Source organism: Vombatus ursinus, unplaced genomic scaffold (genome assembly GCF_900497805.2).
Source record: "Vombatus ursinus unplaced genomic scaffold, bare-nosed wombat genome assembly UNPS02014768.1, whole genome shotgun sequence".
In the NCBI taxonomy this organism is placed as follows: Eukaryota; Metazoa; Chordata; class Mammalia; order Diprotodontia; family Vombatidae; genus Vombatus; species Vombatus ursinus.
In genome coordinates, this window is record NW_020954546.1 from 7,084,445 (window position 1) to 7,106,833 (window position 22,389).

General features: G+C 49.5%; 1 protein-coding gene and 1 long non-coding RNA gene across 3 annotated transcripts; one reads left to right on the forward strand and one right to left on the reverse strand.

The window, feature by feature from the left end:
• The first annotated feature begins 219 nt into the window (after nucleotides 1–219).
• On the forward strand, nucleotides 220–21,941 carry LOC114043067 (integrin alpha-10-like). 2 transcript variants are annotated; one of them, XM_027861966.1, is made up of 30 exons: nucleotides 220–271; nucleotides 1,682–1,793; nucleotides 2,148–2,257; nucleotides 2,435–2,526; nucleotides 2,781–2,895; nucleotides 3,165–3,292; nucleotides 3,385–3,533; nucleotides 9,236–9,386; nucleotides 9,582–9,747; nucleotides 10,087–10,160; nucleotides 10,420–10,564; nucleotides 10,994–11,142; nucleotides 11,328–11,471; nucleotides 11,607–11,807; nucleotides 12,306–12,436; nucleotides 12,663–12,829; nucleotides 12,930–13,072; nucleotides 13,228–13,341; nucleotides 13,653–13,738; nucleotides 14,470–14,611; nucleotides 14,907–14,999; nucleotides 15,814–15,890; nucleotides 16,036–16,125; nucleotides 16,619–16,703; nucleotides 16,874–16,987; nucleotides 17,551–17,631; nucleotides 17,772–17,885; nucleotides 19,277–19,372; nucleotides 19,649–19,762; nucleotides 20,206–21,941. In XM_027861966.1, exons 1-30 carry the CDS (start codon nucleotides 220–222, stop codon nucleotides 20,266–20,268), a joined length of 3,498 nt encoding a protein of 1,165 aa, XP_027717767.1. In that variant the 3' UTR covers nucleotides 20,269–21,941. The 2 variants fall into 2 exon arrangements, with proteins under 2 accessions (XP_027717767.1, XP_027717766.1); XM_027861965.1 differs by lacking the exons at nucleotides 220–271; nucleotides 1,682–1,793; nucleotides 2,148–2,257; nucleotides 2,435–2,526; nucleotides 2,781–2,895 and having other exon boundaries at nucleotides 3,030–3,292; nucleotides 14,910–14,999.
• Nucleotides 1,808–9,644, reverse strand: LOC114043069. The gene is made up of 4 exons (XR_003569058.1): nucleotides 9,552–9,644; nucleotides 9,208–9,384; nucleotides 3,179–3,477; nucleotides 1,808–1,891 (listed from the first exon to the last, which is right to left on the reverse strand). It is a non-coding gene; the product is annotated as an uncharacterized LOC114043069 (long non-coding RNA).
• Nucleotides 21,942–22,389: the final 448 nt, after the last annotated feature.

Below are 22,389 nucleotides of genomic sequence, written 5' to 3' on the forward strand. Positions count from 1 at the left end.
GGCCACCAGGGGGCAGAAGGGGAGGGTGAGAAGCTCAGTGAGACAGCCCCTTGCTTTGGCATGGGGCTCCCTCCAACTTCCCCAGCATCCCTCCTCCTGGCCAGTCTGACTTTATTTTTAGCTGCCAATGGGAGGGGGCGGGACGGGAGGGTAAGTAAAGAAAACAAAACGGGACAGGAGCACAGAGGACTCCTCAGAGAGACAGAGGAACAGCCAGGAATGGAGCTCTCCCTCACCCCTCACCTCACTCTACCACTCTTGCTCCTGGCAGGTGAGGGAGGTTAACTATTTGGGACTTGGTGGGGAGGGAGGTCTGTGGGATGGCTTAGGACTGGGACCTTAAAGGTAAAAATGTCCTTTTCGGGGGAGGTGACACCCTAGTGGTAAGAGCCCTAGGGACAGGGCTTTGAAAAGAGTGACTTTGAATCCATGTTATCTGTGGACTCCAATTATTCCTTCTCCTAGGAGAGACTTCCTGTGATGCTGGTGAAAGCTTTTGCTTAGTTATTTGGAATAGGTGCCCATACTCCTGGAAAGTAGGGCAGTGAATACACCCAGAGTGCTTCCATGTGGCCCCTTGCCCTCCAGGCACTTTTAGGGAGTTGACGGTCCCTGGCCAGAGTGGCTAAGAATACTTGACCAATGGACCACATGCAGTTTCCACACAATCTATTGACTTCCTAGTGTCTAGAATGAATTGAAGACACCCTCCTTTGTTCTGAATAGGCATCTGTTGGGGTGTAGGGGGGAGCGATGGTCTGGGAAGTAGGGAGGGAACCCTAAAAGGCGGAGGTCGGTTCAGCCTTGGTTTAAGGGGATTTTGGCTTTCCCCTATAATCTATGTTTCCCAAAATACCCACTCTGAACCTGGAGAGAGGTTGGGGTAGGGAGGAGGAAACCAGCTAGGACATGATGTAGGGTGCCTGGGAGGGGACTAAATTATTCAGAGGGTGGACAGGGATTTAGTTAGGGGGTGGGATCTTCAAGCGTTGGGAAGGCAGAAGGGTGGTGATGATCTGGGACCCCTGTGGTGGGGGTAGAGAGAAATTTGTGTGTGGGCAGGCTGCCCCACCCGAGTAATTGCTACTGAGGTTTCCGGGGCTGAGCCCTAAGACATAGGAATCTCTGTGTGTGCATGTATAAGACATACTGACGCTGGTGGATGGAGAGATGTAAAAACAGATGGAGAACTCTTGAGAGACAGATGTCCCTCAGTGTCCTTTCTTCTTCCCTTTAGGCTCAGAACTAAAACCTGGACCCCATGGGGGCTGGGGACTTTTCTGGTGCTACAGAAAGCTGCCATTCCCCTACCATTGTTTAAGCCTCACAGGTTATGTGAGGGGAGGGAGAAGTGGGGGGGGGGGGGAGTAATCTGACCCTTTTGATTGATTCTGTGAAAGAGATTTCGGGGGCGGGAATGAATCCACAGCTGCATATGTTATTGTGGCTAAGGGCCACAGACAGGATGAACAGGACATCTGGATATAAACACAAGGCAGAAGATATACCCTTGGGCCACCAGACACACAGATGGAAGCGTTGTTACAGAGACCCATGTTCATCAGACAGACGAGGACAGGGCCAAGTTGTATATGTCTCACGGTCTCTTCTCTTAGCCAGACACTTCTGTGGTTCCCTGCCAGCCCTTGACCTTGTGACTGATGCTCCCTCCTTCTCCCAGGTCTCTGCTCTTCCTTCAACTTGGACGATAATCATCCTCGACTATTTCAAGGGCCACCGGAGTCCGAGTTTGGATACAGTATCTTGCAGCATGTGGGGGGAGGACGTCGATGGTGAGGGAAGCCTGGGAGGACATGGGGTGTTGTGATGGTGAAAGGAACACAGCAATAAGGAAGGAGAAGAGACTGGGATTATGTTGGTGCTGATTGAGCTGGTGGGGAAACAGAAGGGTAGACCTTGGGTTAGGCCAGGATTATCCCACACGAGCCAATGATAATAAGAGGGTCATTTCCATCCAATTATTTGCAGAAGGAATGGGATGCTTCTCAGGGTTCCTGTTTAAAGTGAGGACTAAAAAGGGGTGGTCACGAACTAGGGGTTCTGGCTTTGGGGCCCGTCTTCAGTTTGCTTTAGGCTTATGCCCTTTCTTCATGCTCCTATTCATATGCACCACCTCTGTCCCACAGGATGTTGGTGGGTGCCCCTTGGGATGGACCTTCTGGGGACAGGAGGGGGGATGTGTATCTCTGCCCTGTGGAGGAGCGGCCTAATGCCTCATGTGCCAAGGGCCACCTGGGTAAGGAGATGCCCCTCCCTTTCTACCCTCTGACCCTGACCCTAGTTTTCCTGACCTCCTATTCCTCAACCTCTTCACCCCCTAATAAGCCTCCCTTCCCATGACTTCCTAAATACTCCTTCCCTCTGAACTCGTGACCCACAAACCTGTGTTCCCCAACTTCACTATCACCTCCAGGTGACTACCCACTAGGAAACTCATCGAGTCCGGCTGTGAACATGCACCTTGGGATGTCATTGCTGAAAACTGATGTGGATGGGGGGTTCATGGTGAGGTGGGAGTGAGAGGGATCATGGGAGTTAATGATCAGGGGAGTCTAAGGTGAGGGAACCATCGGGGAAGGGGGTCAGGAAGTTAATATTATGGAGACTAGGGAAGGACCAAATGCATGGGGTTTTAGCAGTGTTAGACACTATGGGGAGCAAGGGGCATTTGTACCTTCTAGGAGGGCCTTGAGAATGGGGGATGGGATGCTGCCCTGGGATCTAGGAATGACATTTCTACCCCGTTTCCCCTTCCTCAGGCTTGTGCCCCTCTCTGGTCTCGTGTCTGTGGTACCTCAGTATACAGCTCCGGGATCTGTGCCCAAGTGGATGCCTCATTCCGGCCCTGGGGGAGCTTAGCACCTACTGCACAGCGTGAGCCAGGGGGAGGGGATGGGGGAAGGGAAGAGAGCAAGCATTTATTAAGCCCCTGATGCGTGCAGCACTGTGCTAAGCACTTTGCAAATACTATTTGATCCTCACTAAAACGCTGTGAAGTCGGTGTTTTTATTACTTGCATTTTACAGATGAGGAAAAGTGAGGATTTTTGCCCACATCCTATTATTCCCAAGCCCTTTCTACTGCCCCAGCCCTCTTGCCCTGATGTCCTTTAGCCTCACCCTTCCCCTGCCTCAAAAATCTAGGCTGCCCCACCTACATGGATGTGGTCATTGTCCTGGATGGCTCCAACAGCATCTACCCCTGGGCTGAGGTTCAGACTTTCCTGCGTAGACTGGTGGGGAGGCTGTTCATTGACCCCGAACAGATACAGGTGAGGAGAGGAGGCTGAATGTGGGGGAGTCAGTCTGTGGCAGGACCAGTGTAGACACGAGAGGCATCATCAGACCTGTCTGTCCCTCGCAGGTCGGGCTGGTTCAGTATGGGGAGACTGCCGTACACGAATGGTCACTCGGAGATTTCCGGACCAAGGAAGAGGTCGTGAGAGCTGCGAGAAACCTGAGCCGAAGAGAAGGGCGAGAAACCCATACAGCGCAGGCAATAATGGTGGCTTGGTGAGGTGGGGGAGGGGTTGTGGAGGGAGGGTATGGGAGGTCCTAGGGCTGTGAGGAAGAGTAGGGTGTTGGGAAGGATTCGGGGAGAGAATAAGATGGACTGTATACGTCCTCACACTTTTGCTCATGAGTTTTGTTGGGGGGGGTGGGGGTGGGAAGGAAATGGAAGCAATTTGAAGGTAAATTGGGAATCATAATAAGTTTTTCCCTACGCTTCCCCTTTCTAGGTTTCCATTTCGTGTCTGTTTTTTCTGTTTCTGTCTCCTAGACAAATTTAATCTGTTTGATCCCTCCACAATAGTCATAGATTTGAAAGGCACCTTAGAGATCATTTACTCCAAATTCTTCCTAAAATGTAAATCCTGCTGTTATCTCACTGACAAGTGGTTTCCAGTCTCTGATTGACTGTTTCCAGTGATGGAGGACTCTGTACCAAACCAGGCAGTCCATCCCATTTTTTAAAAACTCCTAAGTATTCGGTAGTTCTTCCGTGTATTGAGATGCAATTCACCTTCTGCAAACTTTTGCCCATTTAATTTCATTTTCCCTGCCCAGGCCAAGCAGAACAAGTCTAAGGCCACCTGGTGGAAAGAGCATAGGACATTGGCACTAACTGTGTGACCCTGGGCAAGTCACTTAACCCCAGCCTCACCAAGAAAAAAAAAAAAAAAAGGAAAGAGCATAGGATGTGGAGGCAAAGGACCTGGTTTCAGATTCTGGCTTAGCGACTTACTACTTGTATGACCTTGGGAAAGTCACCTCAGTTGTCTGGACTCTAAAAAACAAGAGCTTCACCAAGATCACTTCTAAGCCCCTTCCTTCTCCAAAATTGACACCACATTCTCCATATTACTGCCCCTTTGAATAGTTGAATATGGCTGGTGGTCTTGTCCTCCCATTTCAACTGAAACTCATGATAAATGCTAAAAACAAGAAGGGCTTTAAAATATATATATGTGGGTTAGAGGCAAGAACAACCAGAAGGGGATAGATGTATTGTTTGGGGAGGATGAGAAGATGTTAATGGGTGACAGAAAAAATGCAGAACTTCCTAAATCTTATTTTATTTCTGTTTCCTTTGTCAAGGAACATTCAATTCAACAAATACAGGTTAAGCCAACTGTGTGCCAGGCCCTGTCCTAGGTACTAAAGATACAAAGACAACAGTGAAATAGCCCTGTTTCTAAAGAGCTTCCATTCATGTGCACAGATAAAAGTAAAAAGAATGCTATATGCTAGGCAGCGAATCGGACAAAGGAGAAATCAGACAAAGGCCTAGCTTTAGTAGCTGGTGGCTTCAAGGAAGACTCCACAGGAAAGATGACACCTGAAGCTGAGCCTCGGAGGGAGATAAAGAATCTGAAAGAGAAAGGACAGCTAGGCGGTGCAGTGGATAGAGCACCGGCCCCAGATTCAGGAGGATCTGAGTTCAGATCTGGCCTCAGACACATAACAATAGCAGTGTGACCCTGGGCAAGTCACTTAACCCCATTGCCTAGCCCCCCAAAAAAATCTGAAAAAGGAAAAGGAAGAGGGAATGGCACATTCCAGACAACATTCTAGCTCTTGGGACTGCACAAAGCTTGGAAATGTCATGCTGAGTTCAAGAACTATTAGTCCAGTTTGACTGGAAGGTAGAGAACTTGAAGGGGAATAATGTGAAATGAGTCTGGAAAGGTAGGTCAGAACCAGATTGCTGAGGGCCTTGAATGCCAGGCCAAGAAGTTTTATGGGATCATTGAAACAGTAGGTTTCTGAGCAAGGGGATGACATGCATGGTCAGGTATGTGTCTTAGAATGAGTGTTCTGGAAGTTATTTGAAGGGGGAATTGGGTAGGCTAGTTTGGAAGCTGTAATAATAATAATTAGTGCAGGTGAGTGTCAATGACATGCTGAACTCATGTGGTGAGGGTGATTTGAGAGGAGGTGCCTTAATATGAAAGAAGCTGGGAAGGTGTAAAGCAAAGTACTGGCACGATGTGTCAGTTCACATTGGATTGGTGAAGGAAGAGTCAGAGATGCAGCAGAGGCCACAAACCTGAGTGCCAGGATCTAAGGCAATGCTCTCAACAGAAGTGAGACTTTGGGAGGAGAGGTGAGAGATGCTGAACTGTTTGCTAAGTGGCTGAAAAGTCATCAGTGGCAAACAGGAGAGGAGCTGTAGGGCTGGAGATGTGTCAGTGTTCTTATGTTTTTAAAGGGGACAAAAGATGGATTTAATAAACTAGAGACTGGTCAGACAGATGTTCATCCCACACCCTTATTTCTCCCAAAATCTGTGTTCTCGGTTCTCTCCTTCAAAATTTGGCTCAAAACTAATTTCTTCCAGAAAATCTTCCTTGATCACCTCCTGAGCCCATCCCTTTGTTATCCTTTCAGTACTAATATACTATAGCATTTCTACTTCTTAATACATTGTGTAAGTTTCTTTAGTAAGTTGTCTAACGTTTGATTCAACAAACATATGTTTAGTATCTACTGTATGCAAAGCACTCTTCCAGGGGTAGGGGAAATGCAAAGCTTTAATCAGTGGGTCCCTGTTCTGATAAAGCTCACAATCTGGGAAGGAGATGAAATACATAGACAAATAAATCCATCTAATAGATGACCAGTGGACTAGAGAGGTATACAACAATATACTATGTGAAGTCTTCAAGTAAAAGGCCATTACTAATTTGGGAGATCAGGAAAGGTTTCATTGAGGAGACAGCATTCCAGTCATGGGAATCAGCCCCTGTGGAGGCATGGAGACAAAAGATGGGATGCCATGTGTGGGGAACAAGTAGGCCAATTTACCAGGAACACCTAGTGCCTATCTCAGGTTGGAATGATCTGTTGGTGCCAGATTATGAAGGGCTTTAAGGACAAAAAAAAAGAGGAGTTATATTTTATCCCAGAGACCCCCGAGGCTGTTCGAATGAAGACACGGGGATGAATTGGAGAAATGTTGTGGAGGTTTAATTGACTGGATTTGTCAATTTGTTGGACGTGTGGATGAGGGAGAGTGAGGAGTTAAGATGAATCTGAGGTTTTGTATCTAGGTGACTGGAAGGATGGTGGTGCCATAGATGAAAATAGAGAAATTAGGAGGAGGACTTCATATGGCATAGTGGAGAGAGCTTCTGATTTGCAGTCAAGAAGACCAGGGTTTGAATCTCACCTTGAGCCCTTAACTACCATTAATCTGGATAAATTGCTTCACTTCTCTGAGCCTCAGTTTTCTCATCTGTAAAAGGAGAGAGTTGGACTCAACCTCTGTGACCCTTTGCAGCTTTCAGTCTGTGATACCATATGTGCATTTGGGAATCATCTGATTAAGATGGTTATTGAACCCAACGGAGATGATAAAATCACCAACCAGTCAGTCTTAACAAGCATTTATTAAGTGGTATGAGAAAGAGTATTGAAAGAGAAGAGAACCCAGAACAGGGAAAACAGAGTAGGGAGAGGAGACATTCCAGAAGTAGGAAAGAACCCGAGCAAAAACATTGAGATAGGATGGTACCAGGCATGTTCTAGGGACACACCTTGACTGACACAGAGAACATGTAGAGGGGAGTACTGTATGATTGGGCTGGGCAGATAGGGTGACCCCACATCATGGAGGGCTGGTAACTCTAGGCAAAGCAGCTGGAAGCTAACTAGGTTGGATAATTATCGATATTTTCTAGGTCCATAAGATTTTCATTGAAACAAAAATGAAAATTGATCAAGTTCTAACCACTTTGCTTCCTACATTTAGCAGCAAATGTCTCTCTAAATGGCTGGTTTTTTTAAAATTTTATTTACTTTTAACATTAATTTTTTAAAATTTTGAGTTCCAAATTCTCTTCCTTCAGCTCCTCTCCTACCCACTGTAAATGGAAGATTTTTGTTAGTAAATCAGCATACTTCCTAGGAAAGGATAAAAAGAGAACCTGTGCATAAAACTTCCATCTCTAAATAAAATTACTCAAAAATATTCTTTACAGCCAACCAAGGAAGGCTAAAGACAGGAAGTACTGTAAATTCTCAGGTCTTTGTCTTGAGATGGGCCCCCACTTAGCTATCTGAGAGAGTGCCTGGGGGCAGTGAGGTGGCCCAGTGGATTGAGCACCAGCCCTGAAGTCAGGAGGACCTGAGTTCAAATCCGGCCTCAGACCAAACACTTGACACTTAATAGTTGTGTGACCCTGGGCAAGTCACTTAACCCCAATTGTCTATTAAAAAAAAGAGAGAGAGAGTGCCTACAGTGTCAGGTCAATTTATGGGTGGGCAGCAATGAAGATGGCTTTGCATTTTCTTTATAAAAAATAGATGTCTCATCTCTGACTTGCATCTGTAACATCTCATCAATTTCCCTTACTTCCCAGGCATTCTAGGGCAGTGATTGGTGGAGAAGCAAGGTGTTATCTTTGCTCCTAGATCTTACTTTGAAATCTTTTAGCATTGTAATTGGTTGAGGGTGTGAAGGAAGAGGGAGACAGTTTGACTCATTCCAGCTCCTTTGTAAGTATGTGGGGCCTGTGCTCATAGAGACAGGAGTCCATTCTCATGGCCTTGGCTGGATGCTAAAACATTTCTTTGTAGCTTTCTCTGAGCCCATGGGCTCCTGTCTCCACATAAGTGGGACTCCATGGATAAACAAAGACCAAACCTGCTCTTAAGTTTGTTCATCCTCAGAATTCCCAATTTAATTCTTCAGCCAGTCACCAGAATCTAAAGCAGCCTGTAGACAGAGTAAACAGGATAACTTTTTGCACTAATTGATCATCACTTCTTGTACTGGACTATCCCGAATCTTTGCAATGGGCCAGCAGACAATTACTGGGGGCTAGAATGGGCCTTCTGCAGTAGACATTAGGGTTCCACATGGCCGGTCTTGTGCATGTTGTTGTTATTAGTTGTTTCAGTTGTGTCTGACTCTTCATGACCCCATTTGGGGCAAAGATACTGGAGTAGTTAACCATTTCCTTCTCCAACTCATTCTACAGATGAAACTGAGGCAACCAGGGTTAAGTGACTTGCCATGGGTCACACAGCTAGTAAGTTTCTGAGGTCAGATTTGAACTCAGGTCTTCCTCACTTCAAGCCGGTGCTCTGTCCACTTTGCCATCTAGCTCAACACACAGCAGCAACAACCACAAAATAGGCCTTCTATAGTAGCCATTAGGGTGCCACCAAAATCTTTGGGTGCATTGACTTGGCCAGTCTTGTGCATAAAGAAAATTAATCTGATGAGGTATGAAGGATGGATATGGAGGGGAAAGAGCAGAGGTGGGAAGGCCTATTAGGAGATGACATCAAGAGGTTGATCACGAGGCCTGTTGTAGGATAGGACAATGGGAATGAGAAGTAGAGAGTGGATTGGAGAGATGTAGGTGAGGGAAAGTCTCCAGGGCTTGGTAAGCAGTTGTATGTGGCAGAAGGAAGACCCGTACCCAGGTATGACTCCTGTGTCCTCAGTTAGATTGTGGCTCCCTTGAAGGTAGGGATTGTGTCTTCCTTTCTTTGGCTCCCTCCATGGTACCTGCTGCACAGTTACGCATACAGTAGGGGTTAAGTCAATGGCACTGACTCATCTACTCCTTTGGCCCCTGTCTTCTTCATTTCTGTCTGTTTTTCCCCGTTAACGCTAGGTTGGCATGTGTGTATGTGTGTCGAAGGTGTGAGGCAGAAGACTCCAGTATCTCACCTCTTTCTTTCCTTCCCTGCTGCCCCAGCACAGAAGGATTCAGTCCCTCCCGGGGGGGCCGGCCAGAGGCTGCCCGGTTGCTGGTTGTTGTCACAGATGGGGAATCACATGATGGGGAGGAGCTTCCAGCAGCACTCAAGGCCTGTGAAGCTGGCAGCGTGACCCGATATGGCATTGCTGTAAGAAGCAGCGGGGAGGCGGGGTTGGGAAGGCGGAGATGTCAGGGAGGGGGGACTTCCTTACCAAAAAAAGGGGGACACTGACCGTTAACACCGCCTCCCGCGCCTGCAGACACTGGCTTTGCGTCGCCTGCACTGGCCCCCAAAGCCCCCGCTGCCCCTTACCACTCCAGCTAGATCTGCGATCCCGCCTAGGTCCTGGGTCACTACATCCGAAGGCGGCGCGACCCTAGCTCCTTCCTTCAGGAAATCAGGGCCATTGCCAGCGATCAGGGCGACAGATACTTCTTCAACGTCACAGACGAGGCTGCGCTGACTGACATTGTGGACGCCCTCGGGGACCGCATCTTTGGACTGGAGGGTAGGGCGTGGAATCTGGGCGTCTGCCTCCCGCTCGGCCCCTCCTCTCGAGCCCGAGCCTCTCCCCCGCATCCCTGTACAACCCCGATGTGGAAACCTCTACCATGAAGGGGGTGCCTGGTGAGGAGCAGCATCCCATTTTTGGACAGCTCTAATTAGGAAGTTCCCGATGCCGAGCTGACTTCCTTAACTTTAAAGCGTGGAAAAAGATGAGCTTAATGGGAATGGACATTTGGGTCAGGGAAACTGGGATTGAGAGAATTAAGAGATTGGATGCATCAGCATGCTGGCCCGGGTCCTCTGTCTCATTTTATTCTCCTGATTTTCTTTCTTACCCCAGGTTCCCATGGGGAGAATGAAAGCTCCTTTGGACTAGAGATGTCTCAGATCGGCTTCTCTACTCACCAGCTAAAGGTCAGATATTCTGTTGCTGCTGCATCCCCCCACCAGCCTCTGGTCCAGGTGACCTCAGCCCCACTAACCTCACCTGCACAGTGAATCTCTTTCCTGCTGACTCCGCCCTCAGTGACCTCATCCCTCCTAGACGAATCCTTCTTTGAAGGGTGAAGGTTCTAGGTGAATTTCCCAGGCCCCCTCAGCTACCCTTTCCCTATGTTTCCCTTTGCCTCCTCAGTAATCCCGATGACTCCTCAGTATTTCCCCATTCCCACAGGATGGGATCCTGTTTGGAATGGTGGGAGCCTATGACTGGGGGGGCTCAGTGCTATGGCTAAAGGAAGGCCACCGCCTCTTTCCCCCCCGGTCAGCGCTGGAGGATGAGTTCCCTTCTGCTCTACAGAATCATGCCGCCTACCTGGGTGAGTGTTAGGTGCATCTCAGGTAGGGAGCAGATTGAAGTATGTTTCTCTGTTTCTCTGTCTCTTTCTCTGTCTCTGTCTCTGTCCCTCTCTCTGACATGGCTAATGTAGGAATTTATTTTGCATGATTATACATATTTGTAATGGGTTTTGTTTTTCTTTCCTTCTCAATGTGAGATGAAAGGAAGAGGGAGAGAGGAAAAGAATTCAGAACTGAAAATAAAATAGAGTTTTTAAAAAGAGTGTTAGGTTGATTACCTCATGGAATATATCACTTGAAGATCCCTCCATTTGCCTTTTGAATCCTCTTCCTAAATTATTAAGATTTTCTGCCCCTCTATTGATTCCCCAATATGTCCGGCTACCCTGACTTCATGATCTCTCCCTGCCTTCCTTCCCTTCTCTTCACCCCTGTCACCCCACTTCTAGGTTACTCAGTTTCCTCCTTGATCCTCCCGGGCGGACGACGGCTGCTTCTCTCTGGAGCCCCTCGGTTTAAGCATCGTGGAAAGGTCATAGCTTTCCAGCTCAGGAAAGATGGGACTATGAATATTGCCCAGAGCCTCCAGGGGGAACAGGTGTGGACATGGCAGGAGGCATGTGTGGGGTGATGAGAGTCGCCATCCAATGGAGAACTCTGTGATGGCGTCTACAAGGGTTGAGATCCATCCATTGTGGGGAGGTCCTCAGCCGTTGGGTTTCAGATTCCCTCCCACTCTTGGAAGTTTTTCAGGGTCACTCTTTTTCCTTCCCCATGTCCCAGATTGGCTCCTACTTTGGCAGTGAACTCTGCCCCCTGGACACAGATGGTGATGGGGTGACTGACGTTCTACTTGTGGCTGCCCCTATGTACCTGGGACCCCAGTACCGGGAGACAGGACGAGTGTATGTCTACATCGTGGGCCAAGTGAGTAGGGTTAGCGTGCATTGGAGACAATGTAGAGACATTAATACCTGGGAAAGGTCGGAGGGAGGAGAGAAGAGACACCAATGAGGCTGGTCTGTGGGGTTGGGACATTTAGACTGTCATCCTTTCCTACAGCCCTTGCTGATCCTCCGGAGAATGCTGCAGCCAGACCCGCCCCAGGATTCCCGCTTTGGCTTTGCAATGGGTGCCCTGCCTGACCTCAACCAGGACGGCTTTGCAGATGTGGCTGTGGGAGCACCCCTCGAAGATGGACACAGAGGAGCTCTCTACCTCTATCATGGGACCAAGGGTGGCATCCGACCCCATCCTGCACAGGTTAGAGGAGCCGGAGGAACACTATATCGGGAGGAGGGGTGTGTTTTGGTAGTACTCATACTTGTACTGCTCAGAAAATCTGGGGATTCTTGAGTCAAACCCTGCCATTTTACAGTTGAAGAAACTGAGAGGATAGTGACTTGACCAAGGTTACACAGCTAGCTAAGGTCAGATTGAGGCCTAGAACTCTACTCTTCCAGAACCTACATTCAGATGCCTGAAAGCACTGAATCTCTATCATTTCCCTGAGATTATCTGGCTCTACACCCTCTTCAAACCTGGGTGGAGATGGCACGGATATGTTGGTGAGGTCCAGGGAGAGCAGTGCCTTGAGAAGTACGGGGGATGTTTTTGTGGCCCCCTCCCCCCTGCCCTATTCCTGGTAGTGGTCCTTGAGAGGATTGGAGGAGAGCCAGAAGGAAGAATGCTAGGCAAGGGGTGAGGCATTCATTGTCTGAGAGACCTTGCCCCAGTCTCTTGTCTCCTGTCTCCTCCCAGCGCATCTCAGCTGCCTCCATGCCTCAGCCACTCAGCTACTTTGGCCGAAGTGTGGATGGACGACTGGACCTTGACGGGGATGAGCTAGTGGATGTTGCCGTGGGGGCCCAGGGGGCAGCTGTACTGCTCAGGTGTGGGGCCAGAGGTCAAGTGCCAGGTTTCTCTTGGGGAGAGGGGGCTCCTGGATGTCCTTCCCTTAATATTCAAATTGAGGAGGAGCAATGGGACATAGAATCACAGAATCTCAGTTTTTGGAGGTCAAATGTCTTGGAGATCTTGGGGAGGCAGTCTTGGTAGGTTCTCCTCCCATACACTTCTTATCCCATACCCCTGGGATCTTTCCCTCAACTTTATCAGCTCCCGCCCCATCGTCCACCTGGCCCCATCACTAACTGTGACCCCGCCAGCAGTCAGTGTAGTCCGGCGGGATTGTCAGCGACACGGCCAGGATGCTGCATGCTTGACCGCCGACCTCTGCTTCCAAGTAACCTCCCGAACTCCAGGCCGCTGGAATCGCCACTTATGTAAGCAACCTTTAGGCATATGAGTAACCCACAATCCCTTCTGTGTCCCAAATGCCTTCTTCTAACCCTCGACCCTTTTCTTTCCAACTCTCTTCTCTAGACGTCCGGTTCACTGCCTCCCTGGATGAGTGGACAGCTGGGGCCCGTGCGGCATTTGATGGCTTTGGCCAGAGGCTGCCCACCCGGCGGCTGAGGGTCAGCGTAGGGAATGTCAGCTGTCAGCAGCTGCATTTCCATGTGCTGGTGAGGAAGGGGTTGAGGCTCAGAGATGACAGGCAATGGAAGGAGGCCCAGGAGGCCAATGGGATAGAATAAGGTTGGAGGTCTGAAAGGAGTCAGGACTACGTATGTGTTCCTTGACCCTGTTTTGCTATGACCCTCGGTCTTACTCCCTTCAGGATGCATCTGACTACCTCCGGCCAGTGGCCCTAGCTGTAACATTTGTGCTAGATAACACCACAAAGCCAAGGCCGGTGCTAGATGAAGACTCACCCACTTCTCTTCGAAAGCTGGTTAGTCACTGCTAATCCCCACCCTGACCTTGGCTTCTAACACTCCTCTGCCTGCCGCAGTCTTCCGTTCAGACTTTGTTCACACCCCTGTGCCCCAATGCCATCCATCCCATCGTGGGGCAGGGGAGAGAGAGAGGAGATGGGAGCCGTCGGAGTGACGTGACATCTGACCTTGGGACAATGTGTCCAGTCCTTCCTGGTCATCCCTGCCCCCCTGCTCTCTCCTGGCTCCTCTATTCCTGGCTTCTCCTAGTTTTCCAGCCCTTTTTATACTCCCTTGAACCTCTGTATACCCTTTTCCCTCTCCCTAGGTACCTTTCTCAAAGGACTGTGGGCCTGATAATGAATGCAATACAGACCTGGTACTCCGGGTAGACATGGACATCCGGGGCTCCAGGTGTGATAGAAGCAAACTGGGACACTGGGACCAAATGGAAGGGAAATGGATGGACAGGGTAGAGTGGGGCAGGGGAAAGAAGGTGAGGGGTGGCGTGTCAATCAATCAACAAACAATTATAATAATAGCCAGCATTTATGGGGCACTTTAAGATTTCCAATGTGCTTTAAATATGTGTGTGTGTATATATATATATGTATGTATATGTTTGTGTCGGTGTATGTACGTACACAGACATATAACATTTTATCCTCGCAAATATCTGAGGAGGTAGGTGCTGTTATTATCCTCCTTTTACAGATGAGGAAACTGAGACTGGGCAAGGTAAAGGGACTTGCCCAAGGTCACGCAGCATTCAGGTGCTTGGGATGTAGGGCTTCCTGACTCCAGGAGCAGCATCTCACCCATGCGGCCACCTGGATGCCTCTTTGTCAAATAAGTACTATGCACCAGACGCTGCTCTAGGATTTGGAGATTCAAAGACACAGAGCAGCCCTTGCTCTTCTCAAGGATATGATGGTTTTAGATAATGGCTGGATTAGAAATCAGGAGGTGACGGTCCTAGGGATGACTCCAGTACCAAATCATTTCATGAACTTTCCAAGCCTTTTACATTTCTCTGGGCCTCAATTTCTCTAAAGTGAGATTGAATTAAATGATCTAGTGGGATTTCTGGGACTCCTGGAGCTCCCCTGTCAGCTCCTTGACTAGTTCCCTTACTCTACTTTTAGGAAAAAGCCGTTTGTGGTTCGAGGTGGGCGGCAGAAGGTGCTTGTGTCAGCAGCTCTTGAGAACAGAAAGGAGAATGCCTACAATACTAACCTGAGCCTCAGTTTCTCCAAAAGCCTCCACCTGGCCAGCCTCACTCCTCAGGTGCTCTGGGTGGAGATAGAAGTAGGAGCAGAGCCCTGAAAGGAAGGGGAGAAGAGTGGGGAGCTAGAAATTCCACTTGGCCAGTCTCACTGCCCTTCAGGTGCCCCTTGGGGTGGAGGTGGGGAGAATGGAGGAAACAGCCTCTGCCTGGTCAGCCTCACCCTTCTGGGCCCCTGGATCTCTGAGGATTTACGGAGGTGGAGGAGGAAATAAAAGATATGAGGAAGAGAGAATGATTTAGAGTTGAGGCCTTCCTGACACCCGTCTCCTTGACACACCGACTCTCTGTCCCCAGAAGGACACCACAGTCAAAGTGGAGTGTGCAGCCACTTCCGCACATGCCCGGCTCTGTAGTGTAGGGCACCCTGTTTTCCAGACCGGGGCCAAGGTGAGTCAGAGTGCTGAGAGCAGGCTGACGGACTCTGGAGGAAGGGAAGGGGATACACATTTGTAGCACCCACTATGTGCTCGGTACCATACTGAGAGCTTTTACATACACATATATGTGTATACACATGTGTGTATGTATGTATATACATATACATGGCATGTGTATATACATGTGTGTATGTATATATACATATACGTGTGTGTGTGTACATATATGTAATTCCAGGCCCAGAGCATAGAGCTCTGGGCCTCCAGCTGCCGCATGGCTATCCATTTTGGATGAGGAAATTGTTGGGAAGAGGGGACATGGGGGATGTTTGTTGGGACCTGGGTGAGTGTAAGGTGGGAGAGTTCATGGTATGAAGTCCTTTGGAGTGGACAGGGGGTGAAGGTAGGCCCCGGGGACCCAGGGAAGAACACCTGGGGTGGACCTAAAGCACAGGTTCTTAAACAGATCCCACAGGGGGTCCCTGAATAGAGGTTGGGGGTCCTTGAACTTGTATGGGGAAAAAAATACATCTTGAATTAACCTCTAACCTCCTTTGTTATCCTGTGCACTTTATTTTATGCATTTGAAAAGATGATTGTGAGAAGGGATCCACAGGCCTCACCACCCTGCCTGAGAGATTGATGACATGAAAAAAGTTAAGGCCTCCTAGTCTCGAGGGACCCCTGTGACTCTCGGGGGATCTTTGGGCCACACTCTGGACTTTACAGCCCAGAAGTTAGCACTCTGAAAGTTGAGAATTGGAAATAGGATGACAGTGTGGCCCTGGACCTCATGGCCTTTGATCACTTTGCCCCCAACTCAGGTGATTTTCCTCTTGGAGTTTGAATTCAGCTGCTCTTCGATCTTGAGTCAAGCCCTTGTGAGGCTGACTACGACCAGGTAAGACCCTGGGCCCTTCTTTTCTCTGCGCTGTCTTGGGGGAGCCTTCACTGCGGGGGGAAGAGGGGGTCAGTACTGGAGGAGTCTTCAGGAAGAAGTCTCCAGACAGGAGCTAGATGTTGTGACTCTCCCCTTACCTCTGCAGCAACAGCTTGGAGTCCAATGAAACCCTGCATGACAACATGGCCCAGGCCTCTGCCTACATTCAGTATGAGCCCGAGCTCCTGGTCTCCAGGTATGGCCCAATACCCTGCCCACCCTCTGGTCCCCTGGCTAGGCAGCCCTGACTCCCAGACCTCCAGACTTTCGTGTCACTCCCTCTACCATGGTCTACTTTTTCCAAAATCTCCTACGCCCAAGAACTTTGACTCTGAACTGAACCCATTCTGTGTCCCCTCTTCTCTCCCATCCTTTTTGCTCTCTCAGGAGTAAGGCTCCAGTCAGAAACAGTAGAGATGGTTGGGGTGGGGGTGGGAGGAGGAGGAGGCCTGCAGCCACAGCTATGAAGTTAGCAGTGTATCCATGTCATATCACACGTGTCCATCCGTGCTTCATGTGCTGCTGGTTTCTCTGTGTAGTATTTGGTCGCTCCCCATCTCTGTGTCCCTTCCTCCCGGCCCTTCCTCCCGTGATCCAGTGTCTCTGTGCTGACCATCTGCTCCCTGTGTCTGTGGCATGGTCAACACCTCGTGCTTCCTGATTTGGTATCCGTGTCTGTGACCCTGCAGTGAGTCCACTCTGCACCGATATGAGGTTCACCCATACGGGGCCCTCCCCGAGGGTCCTGGCCCTGAGTTCAAAACCACTCTCAGGGTGAGAGAGAGGAGGGTGCAGGGCAAAGGGGGTGGAGCCCTGGACAGGGTAGGAGGGTTGGTAGAGGGGGTTCTCTCTCTGGGCATCTACAAATATGTTGTGGGTAGGGGTAGAGTGGTCCATCTTTTCTTCCTTTCCACAATCTCACTCCTTCTCACTTACCCCATCAGGTACAGAACCTTGGTTGCTATCCCATCAGTGGCCTCTTGATTTCTGCCTTCTTTCCAGCTGTGGCCCATGGGGGCAATTACTTCCTGTCCCTGTCCCAGATTATCACTGACAATGTAAGTGTGGGATGTATGCATCTGGATGGCCTCCTCTTTGAAGCCCTGGTCCCTTCTTGCCTGTATGACCTGCTCTTGGTCCTTAGTTCCAGGGCACTCCTGCTCTCCAGACTTTCTCTATCCAGGTCACAAACCTCAGGTGCTGCCCTCACCCATGTGTCTGCTGCCCTCACCCATGTGTCTGCTGAAGTTGACACTTAAACGTGGTAGAATAAGGAGTGAATTTTGAAGGAAATGGGTGACTTTCATGAGGGTATCTTAGGTAGCTCATATCAGACCTAGGGCTTAGCACAGGCCCTTTCTAGGCAAAGGAGGCAGCATGAACACTGGAAAAGACTCTGGCTTTGGAGTTTATATCCTGCCGTATGGCCTTCCACTAATCCCTTCACCTCTGTGGGCCTCAGTTTCCACATTTGTAAAATGAAGGAGTTTGATTAGATGATTCCTCTTGTCCCTTCATCCTGTGATTGGGAGATAATGAAAGGGTCATCTGGGGGTAGACAGTGTGGCATTGGTGTGTGGTCTGAGTGAGGCCTCCCCTTCCACACCCCCGCCTCTCCCAGGCCAGCTGTATGGTGCAGAACCTGACCGAGCCCTCCATAGCTCCTGTGCATTCCGAGGACCTGCGATACATCAGCCGCCTGGTATGAGCCCCTGGCGAGTGGGGAGGGGAGACCCCAGAAACAGAAATCCTGGGAAGGCGATGGGGAGCCTCGGATTGGGACTGGAGGGAGGGGGGAGGAAATCCTTCATCTTCTGGGGGCTGACCTCTTTCTCCTGGTAGAATGGCAGTAACACCTGGTGCCAGGTGGTGCGGTGCCACCTCAGACGCCTGCCGCGGGGGTCCCAGCATTCTGTGCAGTTCCTGAGGCTCATCCACGATGAATTCTTCCGAAGGGTGAGCCAATGCCAGCCTTTCACCACTGCACCATCCTTCTTGAGATGCTCCTTTTCCCCAGCAACCATTTCCTTGGCTCATCTTGAGTACCTACTGTTTCTCTAGTTTACATTTTTAGTGATGTCAGTAGAGAGCTGGCCTTGAAGCCAAGCATTGAACTTCACCTTTAACCTACGTGGCTATTGACTTTGGGCCTTGGTCGGTTAACATCTCAGTGCCCCAGACAACTTAGCTACAGAGAAGATGTCAACCTGCATTGATAAAAGGAGGTTCCTCCCTGGGAGTTCCCCACACCAATGAGATCACCAGTCCAATCCCTATCCAGTTCTTATCCCACATCTCTTGCTTCTAAATGCCTTCATTTCTCAATATATCCCTTCCCCACCTATCAAGGGAGCCAACCCTTTTAACAAAGAATAAAAAAGAAAGAAAAAACCCAATTGAATAAAACTAGCCAACATATTGACCGAGTCTGACTTTACCTTGTGTACCATATCCCCTACCTCCGAAAAGAAGGAGGGAGATGCTTTCTCATCTCTCTTCTTTGGGGGTCAAGCTTGGTCATTACCATTTCACAACCTTCAGTTTCAATTTTTTTGTTGTCCTTTTCACTTACATTGCAGTAGTCATTGTGTGTATTTTTTTAACTGGTTCTGCTTACTTCATTTTGCATCACTTATATGTCTTCCTGTGCTTCTCTGTACTCTTCATGGTCACTTATTCTCATAGCAAATTAACATTACATTGTGTTCATATATCACAATTTGCTTAGCCATTTAAAAATCAGCGGGCCTCTACTTTGTTTCCAATTCTTTGCTACTACAAAAAGTGCCATTATAAACATGTTGGTACCTCTGTGACCTTTACTTTTATCATTGACCTCTGCGTATGGATCATAGCTTTAAATTGCTTTCTGGAATTGTTTGACCAATTTGCAGTATATTAATGGGCCTGCCTTTTTACAGCTCTTTCAACGTTGACTATTTCCATCTTCTGTCATTTTGAGTACTTACTGTTCTAATGATAATAATGGTGGACATTGACATAGTACCTTAAGATTTAAAAATGCTTTACATTTTCTTATTTGATCCTCATAACAGGAAACAGAGAAAGTCATTATTGGTCTTGAGTAGGCAAAGGAATGAGATGATGAAAAGCAGTGTTTTAGGAGAATTAGGCTGGCTGTCCCATCCCCCTTCCTCCTTCCCTCCATGATGTCATTTCTCTTCTCCTCCCTCCTCTTCTTCCTTTCATTATGACGTTGACGGATCCAGTAGATCTGGGGCCTCTCAGCCAATTCTTGCTGCTCAGGGAGCCACATACCATCCCTGCCTCACCTGCAGACCATAACCCCCTCCCTCTAATATTTTTCACACCTCCTGTCCCCATAGGCCAAGTTCAAATCTGTGACTGTGGTCAGCACCTTTAAACTGGAGGTTGAGGAGGGCAGTGTCCTGCAGCTGACAGAGGCCACCCAGCGGAGTGAGGTGAGTCAGGGGTCTGTGTGCCTGGCGCTCTGAATACAGTGCAGGGCATGGCTGAGGTTTTTCATCGCGGTGTATTACCCTGGTGATCTAGTGAGTAAATGAGTCATAGGAACCAGATCTCTGGGATTCTTTTGCTGGTCCCTTAGGGATCCCTCTCTGGAGAGGCTTCTTATCCCCCTGCTGTTGGGTCTGCCTGGGGTGGCTCATGAGGAATAGTGGGTGGGGAGGAAGGACTACCTGGGGGATTCAGAAAAGAAGGATGTCCTTTTCCCCCAGAGCCTCCTGGAGGTCATCCAGGCCCGCCATGTTCCTGTCTCATTGTGGATTCTGATTGGCAGTGTCCTAGGAGGGCTCTTATTATTGGCCCTCATTGTTTTCTGCCTTTGGAAGGTGAGTCCTGTTCTGTGGGAGATTGGAGGGGTGGGAGGATTGTTCCTGGGTATGTAGGGGATCACAAAATCGCATTTAGAGCTGCCAGGGCCCTTTGAGGCCAAATAGTCCAACTCCTTCACCTTACAGGTGAGGAAACTGAGGCCCCTAAAAGTTAAGTGATTAGCCCAGGGTCACACAGGTGGCAGAAATAGGATTTCAATTCAAGTTCTCATACTCTTAAGTCCAGCCTTCTTTCCTGCGTACCTTGCTGCCTCTCTAGGGGTCTAAGGCTTAATGAATAGGGTAGGAGCGGAGGGAAAGGGAGGGTTAGCTGGTGGGTAGACTTGTGCATTTTGCAGCATTCCCTCAAATAAGAATGTAGCCTGTGGTCATGCCCCAAGGCTGTGAGTAAAAGAAGACTTTGGGAAATATAACTGCTCCTCATCACCTCTGCCTTGTAGCTTGGATTCTTTGCCCGAAAGAAAGCACCTGAAGAAGATGGAAATGAGAAAGTGGACCAGTGAAGCTGGAAGAAGACCCCATGAATGCCTCTTCTGCAGTGCTCCCTAGAGACTTGAATGAGAGCCCAGGTGGGACAAGAGGAGCCCCATGGCCCTCCCCTCCAGACTGCGCACCCTAGTCTGACTTCTATGTCCTAGGGAATACTTCTGTCAAGAAGTGAGGCCCGGCCTCAGCCAAGAAAAATTGGCACCACAGTCCTTCCCAGCCCGTCTGTGCCCTGTCTCTCCCTGGTGATCCTGCTCCTGAGGCCCCCTCCTCGGCCTTTGCTTGGCAGCCTCTTCTCCACCGTTCCCAGGGGCCTGGGTTCCCTGGAGTCAAAAGACTTGTGCGCAGACCTCCGGACTGGGAGAGACTTCTCTCTCTTTTCTTTTTCTCCCCTCATCCCCAGCCCATTTGGAAATGGTAGGGCTTAGCGTTGTCCCCGTCCCCACCCCCTCACCTTCATGCCTTCCTCCCTGACACCCCAGCGGAGGAGCTGACGTGGGCTTCACCGAAGTAAAGTCAACATCTGCTGCTTTCCTGTGGAGTCTGGTGATTCAGAGAGCCCGATGGAGAGTCAACAGGAAGAAAGGAGGGAGGGGAAAAAGCCACAAGAGACGTTCTGTGCGAGGCCGAGGAACAGAGGAGCCTTTAGATGGGCAGATTGGCACCCCCCTGAAACCCGAGCCAGCCTTGAGCCGCCAGTCCTCAGGTGCTGGGGGGGGGCCGGGCTGCCCCCTGCTTTGCCCACTTCCCCCTTTCCCTGAGTGAAGCCTGGCTTGCCTCCGTTGTTTCTGGGGGCCAGGAGCCTCCATGTGGCTGTTTCTGGGATCGCCAAGCTCCCTACCGGCCAGGATGCAATGTGGGAGGCAGACCACAAATGTCACATTCCTGCCTGGCCACTTATGGGGGGTCCTCTCCCGAAATCCAGGGTGGTGATAGGGTCTTGGTGCTGGTCAGCCATTCAGCCCTAGAGGGCAGGGAGCACCACTGGACTGGACTGAGTGGGGTCCGCCCCCCAGGGAGAAGTAGAAGTGGGTGGAGTGAAGTCACTAGGAAGCAAGCCCTCACTTGCTCTGGGAGTGTTGTTTGTGCAGCCTAGTTTTCTCCTTGGGAAATGTTTCCAGGGCACCAGGCTACCCTCCCCCTAGTCCCCCAGCCGCACCTCAGAGGGCTCCTTTGTTAGAAGTAGTCTGCTGGCCATTTCCTGATCTCCACGAGGGATTCCTAAGCTTATCTTTCATTCCCTCTATTCCCCTCAGATTGTTTCCTCTTAGCCAGCCATGGGGGTGGGCTTCCTCTTAATAAATGAGTAACCATTTGCTGCGGAGCCAGGACTCCAGAGACCAGCTAAATCAGCTATTAGTGCAGGTCCCACCTCATTTGAACACTCCCACACCAGTCAGAGATTTAAAGGGAAAAATATAAGATGGTCAGTAGCCATAGCACTTATCCCAAAGTCTTTCCTTGAGGGCAGTGGGGCTCCTGGGTGTCTAAGACATCTTGAAATATCTTTATCTACACCTCTTGCCCTCACTGCCACCTCCTTCCTGCTTCCTCTGACCATCCATAGTAGTACTGGAGAGGACCATCATCTTGGTTAATACTTCTGCTTCTCCAACTGATCTGGGCCAACAATCCATCTCAGTGTCTGGGCATCATTTGATTGAAACAAATAAAGTTGTGTTTAAAAGAATACCAGTTCAGTCCACATTCTCTGGAACAAGCTATTGGTGGGTTGAATCAGTGTGTATGGAGGGATTAGAAGATGTGGAGATTTTTGGACTGGGTGGTGGTCCCAGACTGGAACTATAGCAAATGGACTCTGGCAGGCAGGGCAAGCCCTCGAAAAATGTATTCGGGAAGTAGAAGGTTTGCTATAGGGGCCACCCTGTAACCTTCTCCACATAGACAGATTGCACCATCCAGAGTTCACCTTCCTGTCCTGTATCCTTATCCTACCCTTGCCTAGCTGACGTGAGATAGGCTTGTCACATTTCTCTGCCCACTATCCACTGACATTCTGTAAAACCTTTCCACTTGTTCCAAGGTCACAGCTCATCTGATAAATTAATTCATGATAATAGCAGAAGACTAGAAGAGATCTCTCTCCCAATAACCCCTTCCACTTCTTCCTCTCCCAT